We start from the raw sequence: 8,279 nt of genomic DNA on the forward strand, positions 1-8,279 counted from the left end.
AAAACTAAATAAGCAGGTCTTTAAAATGAGGTTTCAGCTTTGCTAATCTTCCTTCAATGTTCTAAAAGCATTTTTGACATGTTTGGCCAAATTAACTCAAACGTTTTTGAACGAGTTCTGTTCAGGCATCTTAAAACATTGGTACTATTCAGAAAACAGGCCGTGGTTTACACCAGTTGTTATTGGATGGGCGTTGCACAGTAAAAGTAGAGTAACAAGATGGTAAACGCACCTTTTACCTGCGAGCATTGGTGCAGCTAACAGTTTGTCATTATCCAAAAAGCAAGCAAGGATCAACTCTTGGTGATAATACAATCGATTGTCATTGTCACGGGCGGAAAATGAAGGAAGCAGTTGCGAGTCTCCAACTGAAGTGATAAATGAAATGACATATGAAATGATAAAAATAATCATATTAATGGATAATGCAGAAAACCTCCTGTAGCGTTTCTTAACTATCTGATTCCAGCTGGTAGCGAACTTGTCGAGTTCCGGAACCTATTGATTTTGATGGAAAAGCGCCAAATGGTTCCAAATTAGGTGCGCGGACTGGAACGGAACCCATTCCTTGTTGGTCGAAAAGGGCGATTTAAGTAATCATGTTTGCTGAACACTGTGCTAGTGTTAGGCATCAGATATGATCTCTCGTCCAGTGTGATGGTGAACATGCAAATGAGTGCTTCAGGCTCTCACTACATAAAAAAGTCAACAAACACCATGGGTAGACCAAATGTTTGTTCTCCTGTTCAAATAGCCTCTCTCGTTATTGCAAATACTCTCCTCATCTCCTGTCTCGTATCTTTTAACAGGATAAAAGATATGTTACAGTCAACAGCACTGCGTTTTAAATGACAAAATTTTTACTACAGTACTAATACATCTCTGCAAATGTTGGTTTTAGCATTGATCTTCTTCTGTTTAGATCTTTAAAAGTTTTTGTGTGTGTTTGTGTGTTCTTCTTAGACCAGAAAGGAAATACTTGGCACAGGTAACCAAGATTGTGTTACTGGCTGGCTACAAAATGGGTTCACTTTCTTAGTTCTGAATAGTTTTAGGACACCTCCAGTAAATATTTTTCAATTAGGCCTATATAATAAATGTTTCAGTGGTAAAATTTGTAGAGAGGTCATTTAAGATCACCCTTCTCAGGGTGCCCAGCAGTCAACTAGTGCTTATTTACTAACAATTCTTAATCATAATTATTAATCATAACACTAATTATGATCAATTAATAATTTGTGTCTATTAGCATAATTTATGTCCTAGTAAATCAACACCACAATCAGCTGTTTTATTCAAAAACAGGTTAATAAATCAGATTGCAACTTTTTAATTATGTTGTGCTATTTGGCAAAAAAACAAACAAAAAAAAAACAACAGATGGCTGATGAAAGAAAAGTATCACATTATCATAGCACTCCTGACAGCCAATCAGACGGCATGTGAAAACCTATTCCTGACATGGGAATGGAAAACAAGGCTGTGCGAAGTGTGGTCACCATAGATGAAGGATGAAAACAGTGACACTGGTCAAGATGGAAGAGTCTGACCTATACTCCCGACAACACATTAGTATTAAACCTAAGGGTTATACACCACCACTAGAAGTAGGACAGTACCAGATGTAATAATGATAATAATATATCACACAGTTTCTTCATTTTTAATAATTAACCATAAACTTTCAAAAGGCCCTGGCGGAAGTAAATAGCTTTCTTGTTAGCAATGGCAGTCTAGATCATTTATTCAATGGGAGTCAACAGCTTATCTAGTTTGGAGAACACACGGCTGCTAACAAACCCTAGCTCTAACCCTAGTTCTAACAACTTATGTTTGTTAATTTACTGTACATAAAGTTCTGAAGTTATCTGGTGCTACCATGGTTAGCACTAACAGGTATTGCTTTGTTAGGTTACACTGTGAAGGTGATTTTAGCAGCATCTGTGTGCAGGAACCACACTCTGATAAACAGCTAGCTAAGTGTATAATGTTTGACAGGATATCTTGTTTATCTGTTTTGTAAGTGGTAATTGTGGCCTATTGGTTTCAGATGTGTAATAGTTTGAATAGTTTGAAGCAGAGCAGTTTGTTCCTGCTTCGTAGAACCCCGCCCATTAATTAATGACCACTGATAATGGATTTGTGAAAAATAAAAACCAGGACCATAAGGTTTAGGTACTGATTTGATTAAAAGACATTTTTCACAGGAAATTTGAATCACCTGTAACTTTCTGCTACCCTGAACTTTAGATACTCAGCAAGACCCCTTAACTGAAATTCTGTTCTGTAGAAACAACGGACAGGTAATAATGTAATCAAGGTATGAGGAAGATCACACCAATCTTCATCAGTAATCTTGAGAAATTCCTATGTACAACACTAACAGGATTACGGGTGACAGTGGGGAATGCGAATCACAGTGACAAGGAGGAAGTTCAGTAACTCTAGATGTGAAGCACAATGCAGAAATTAAGCAATATTTATCTGAACTGTGGGGACCAATTTCATGATTAAGCAGAACAGATTGGGTTGATATCTTTTCTCCCTAAATGACAGGCATGCTAGAAAATACGAACCCTTACCCCAATCGGAGGGCCACACACAACCTTCCTCCCTGTACTCTAAACAGTCATGATAGTCATCAGTAGCAGAGGAAATTCCATCATTATTGAGTTTGCAACTGGGAGCCATTTACTTACCCAGGCTGTGTACGAAACCACACACACAGGCTCTCCTTTTCTGGTCCTCTACTCTAAATATGTCTTCTCATAAGCATGAGAAAACAGGCTCAGTTGTTTACACTCAATATGTATGGATTTTTTCTCTCTCAATCACTCTGTTTTGTGAATACACACACAGTGGTGCTCTACATAGCAGTAGATGACCCTAGAAAAGTGCTGGATAGGAAGTAGTTGGTTATTTGGTCAACTTGAGAAGGAATGCTAGATACTGAAGTGCAGACTTGTTTTACATACATTTACATTTAGGGCATTTAGCAGACAATCTTCAGTCTACGTTTGAAGACTGCAAGAGACTCTGCAGTCCGAACGGCTAGCGGAAGATCGTTCCACCATCTCCGAGCCAGGACAGAGAATAGTCTTAAGGTTTGTCTTCCGTGAGACTTTAAGCATGGTGGCATTTCAAGTCGAGCCATACGTGAGATTCGGAATGGGAGGGAGGTTGCAGACCTGTTGTCTTGGTGCATTCTGGATCAGTTGTGGAGGTCCGATGACCCGTAGAGGAAGACCCGCAAGTAGGGAGTTGCAGTAGTCCAGCTTTGAGACAACGAGAGACTGCACAAGCACGTGGGTAGCTTCTTGTGAAAGAAAGGGGTAATTCTCTGTATGTTGCAGAGGAGAAATCTACAGGATCTGATCAGGTTTGAAACATGTTGAGAAGGAGAACTGGTTGTCCAAAGTTACACCCAGGCATCGAGCAGTTTCAGAAGGTAACAGGGTGTTTGTGGTTTGTGGGTTTGGGGTTCCTGCGATGTACAGAAGCTTTGGTTTTGCTAGGGTTGAACTTCAGGTGGTGAGCCGTCCTGTACGGACAAACCCACAGGGAAACTGGTGCAATGCAAATACTTCGCTTTCACTTTCTCTCTCTCTTTCTCTTTCTCACACACACACACATGCACAATCTGGGAATTTTAGGTTGTTCCTCTCATTCACATCCTTATAGGTCTACCCCGACCCCAACCCAAAAAGGCAGTACACATTACACAGAGTGGGACACAGATTCAAGCACAGAAATTTGAATGATATCGCTCTTCCAGCCCTCTAAATCCACATACTTTTGGCCTACACCCCAGAGTCTCAGAGTTTCTGATGAGACCTTGACTTTAGCCCTGGGGTACCCACTTTGGAGAGATTCTCATAAGAACAGGGCAATTGGTGCTAATGGTCTTCACCAGCCAGGCTTAACTTGGAGTAGTCACACTCAGACGCAGTGGTACACTCTGCGTTCACACCTCCTCACTAGTTCTGCCTCCTTTGACCCTCTTGTGATACGGAAGTCAGAGCACGCCTGGCCCAGCAAATACTTACTCACACTTTCAGTACAGCGAGGCAACAATCCTCAAATTCACTAATGCACTCCACACGTAGGACACACCTAACAGAATTAGGAGAAGAGGAAATTTTTGCAGAATTCTCATTCTTATACCTGTTAGACAAATGAGCGTGAATGTACACATCAAGAATAAGGATGTATTTCGCTTTCATTTGTCTAAACCTGTTTAGTCATCTGTCACAGATGCCTTGAGGATATTTGATCATATGCCAATATGTGCACGTTGTCGAAGAATAAAAGCGTAATTACAATGTCGTTCAAACGTTAGGCCGAACTGTACACGGTGGATTAGCTGTATACTATGTAAAAAGCTACAGTTTTGTCAGGTCAGGTTTCTGATGCAAGAGCAAATTATCCATGTAGCCGTGGCTTCTGCGTTTTGTCACTCAAATGAACTCCGAGCCAATCATATGCCTGCGCCTAGCACTTTCAAACAAGCTATCGCAGATCCCTGAAACATTACTAGGTGTATTCATGCCACACTAAGTTAACAGACTTAGTTAATACCCCTCAAATCGCTCCTTTTAGCCACTAGAACTTCTATCTTTTTGTTATCACATGTGCACATGTACATTTAACTCTAACTACTTGGGTAGCCTGGATTCATACGTGAACACTGATGCAGGCCGGGTCCTTGGCTGGGTGCGAGGGGTTACGCCTGAGGCCTGAGCTTTCCGTCACAAGCCTGACCCAGGCCAGACGGCAGCGCATCCGAAACGATACACCGCCATTAAATCCTGGCCCAGGAGCGAGAAAGCAGCTGTGCAGGCCTGACCTTGCCAAGACTGACCGGCAGAATTAGAGCCACACGCATGCATGCATACATTCAATCTCCTCGGTGCACATTCACACACTTGCAGCAGACAGACAAATGTACAGACATATGAATAACTACAGACTGCAAAAAATTCCATCCCTTACTCACAGCTAACAAGACTTGAATGAAGAATGAAATGAGGAATTCTTCCAGAAAAGTGCTGAACGTCTGACCTTGTTAAACACGATGCATTTACCTGTTCAGAGGACGGACACGTTGACCTCTGCACAATATACTGTATATTCCTTTGGTGCTCAGTTATCATCCTACATAAAACTGTGGCTAATATTACACTTCAAACGGGATTCTGAATCCTCCGGGATGTTGTGGAGACCCTTTTAAGGATCTTTTAATCTCATACAGACAAGACTAAAACATCAAAGCTAATCGGGAGTGAGATATATGACCTGTCAAATAATTACTGTGGTACAGCAGCCAGCAACGTGTGCATTCAACATGTGCTACATACAAACGTATCAATACAGTCTCTATAATAATCAGCAATGTATATCTGCATTGCCCATTGTGTGGTACAACTCGAGAATTTCAGAATTAAATTTGTCATTTTCAGTGGCAAGACATTTTTACTCTTATGGATATTGCATTAATGGCATCTGCTCCCATTGCCAGCTGTTGCTATGGCAGCAATAAAGTTAGGAAAGTCAAAGGAAAAGATACGACCGACTTTTTCTAACATAACCTGGTTTCACCTCCGAGAACTTCAGAGGAACCCAGGAGAACATGCAGGACGTCCAAGGCATGTGCACTTCACAGCCATTCTGACCATCTCTATATCTTTTACTACCATACACTACTCCTTGGAATCTTCTTTGGATATGTACATACATATATATATATATATATATATATAAGTTGGGGATGTGCACATTGAGAACTTGTAGACTCCTGGTGTTTGGTGACATGAGTGTCATGTTGCAGAACTTCTGCAGAACCTCGGGGCCCACAGCGCTGTTGCCGCACCATTGCAGAGTTCAGCACCTGCAGCCCTTTGGTAGAACACATACGTCTAATGATTGATTTGTTGTATTAAACAGCAGTCCTCTCTATAGCCTCTGTATATTGCACAACCGAACTGTGACCAGACCCCTTCTGCTTTGAGAGACAAACTAGACTCAGGAGTCGAGACACGCGTGTGGAGCCTCTCACGATGAGGTACCAATATCTCCAGGAAAGACTGAAATGATACTCACCCATTTAGCATTGTGAAATCATGAAAGGTGTCATTTAAACTACCTAGCCTGTGGTCCATTTCGTCACTGTCGCCCCACAGTGGTAGACACAATGTGTAATGCCCAACACTAGCTGGGGAAGGTGGTGGTAAACAGAGGGGATGCCTACAGAGGGGATGCCTACAGAGGGGATGCCTGCCTCTTTGTGATAGAAGGAGCCCCCCCCCCCCATTCTCTCGTGGGAGGGGAATGATGACACAGCGGCAGTTCTGGGTGAAGGATGGGTTACCTCTATCACTCTACTATATCTATCATTCTTGTTTTTCAGACGCATATTCTCGAATCGTCGAGAGATGATTTAGAGACGAGGGAAAGCAACGAATTCGTGCTTTGCGTCGCATGTAAATGGGTCGGTGTTAGCATGAGAAACACCACGATATAAACGGACCCGGGGACCTTACCTGTAGTCGCCACGAGCGAGGCGTCTGGGGTCGCATGGGTCAACAGACCGCCGTAGCTGACCTCTAATCCCAGTACCGCAGAGATGACCAGTCCACGCAGCAACACTGCCCCACATAAGTAAGTCATAGTGGGCGAAAGCTTTCAGTTCCTCCCACGGCAGGGGAGGAGAAGACACAAGTGAATGTTCTGGTTCCCCTATATTGAAACCTGGACGCTAGCAGAACCGACAGACCTTGTTTGGAGGAGTAAATTCGTCCGAGTCAAGATTGGGTTAACAAAAATGGAAGGACAGACACAACAGTTGCTCCAAAACGCACCGTGTTTAAATATCCGCAATCCCTGAAATTAGGGATTCCATCACAGAGAAAGGGGGAAAATGCACCGAATATATTAGCTAAAAGATACCAGGCCCACAATTATTTGTTCTGAATAATCGTATTGTATAAAAATATAGATATAGATTTCATATATAAGACACATCCGGAACGTTAAAAGATCCAAACTCCGTTCGAGTGCGTAGCCAGTCTACACTTGAGACAGACTTATCACGTTGTTGCGATCAAGTTTAATTTAGCAGGATCTCTGGCGAGCAGATCACTGAAACGTTTCACTCCATTAGTTTAAGTTCCGAAGACAAAAGTGCAAATGATGATGAATTCCCAATTCAGGAACATCACTTCCAGGGTAAAACACAATTCCTTGCCAGGCAAAAAAAAACGACAGGCTACGTATCCAGTTCCTTTAAAGTGCCATAGACCCTCCTGACAGTCTGTACTTGCACACAGACTACACGACCATCATCTGTGGTCCCTTCAGCACAGTGAGCGTGCGGTGCCGAGAAGATCCGCCTCCTCCTGTTGGTATCGGGTTCCGTCCTAAGATTTAATGCAAATCCGAATATCCAAACGCCGAGGCTGTACGACACGTCCCCTGCCCCTGTGTCGGCGGGACATGGGGCTCTCCTGCATCTCCACCGTGTCGTGGTCCGTGTAGACGTGAATGAGACGGAAGTCTTTATGGTTTCATCAAGGAGCTGCAAAACGTGTCCTGCTCCCTCAGTAGCTGCGAGCACACGGGAGTAATGTGCATTTTCCACTTTTCTGAACTCCGTGTGGGGCAACTAAGCACAATGTCTGAGTCAGCACTGGTGTGTATGATTAATAGTGTTTTATTTGGTGAATCACAACACGGTCGGTATGAGGAACACGGTAGAAGTTCTGGGGCTGGGAATCCTCCACACACACACCGAGGCGGAAACACCTCGCGCTATTGTCCAACACTTCCTCGTTTTATCACTCCCATCACGACTTTCTCTAGAAAGAAGTCGTCTTTTTTTAGGCAGAGGAAATACCAACTCACCCGACCCAAATCCTCATGTCACCCATTGTACCAGAAAGCGCAAAAACGGGTCTCCGACAAACGTGAACGTCCACCTTGCCCACCTCGACACGAAACCGCTTGGCAAGGTGTCCAAGTTTTCCTCCTCGATTCCTTCTGTAATTGGTTAAAGTGTCCCAACATGGCACAATCTGATTGGCTGCTACATCAATCCATACGTGCTCATTTGACACGTTAAACGCGGGAATTGTGCAGACCATATTATGGAAGGCGTACGTTCATTTTGAACAAAACCACAATTTTTGTGGTCTTGGTCTTTTAGACCATGAAACTGCGGTGTTTGACACAGTGTCCAATTTTCAGACAGGCCACATCAGCCTCTTCAAATGAAACTCGATCAT

General features: G+C 43.0%; 1 protein-coding gene across 1 annotated transcript in view; it reads right to left on the reverse strand.

Moving 5' to 3' along the window:
- Window positions 1-8,015, reverse strand: part of stim2b (stromal interaction molecule 2b) — a 27,749-nt gene extending 19,734 nt beyond the window's left edge. Inside the window, exon 1 of the mRNA XM_076972284.1 lies at window positions 6,540-8,015. Within this exon, the coding sequence (XP_076828399.1) occupies window positions 6,540-6,666 (127 nt within the window). The 5' untranslated portion in view covers window positions 6,667-8,015. The remainder of the gene's footprint in view (window positions 1-6,539) is intronic.
- Between the last annotated feature and the right edge of the window lie 264 nt (window positions 8,016-8,279).

Source organism: Brachyhypopomus gauderio, chromosome 14 (assembly GCF_052324685.1).
Source record: "Brachyhypopomus gauderio isolate BG-103 chromosome 14, BGAUD_0.2, whole genome shotgun sequence".
In the NCBI taxonomy this organism is placed as follows: Eukaryota; Metazoa; Chordata; class Actinopteri; order Gymnotiformes; family Hypopomidae; genus Brachyhypopomus; species Brachyhypopomus gauderio.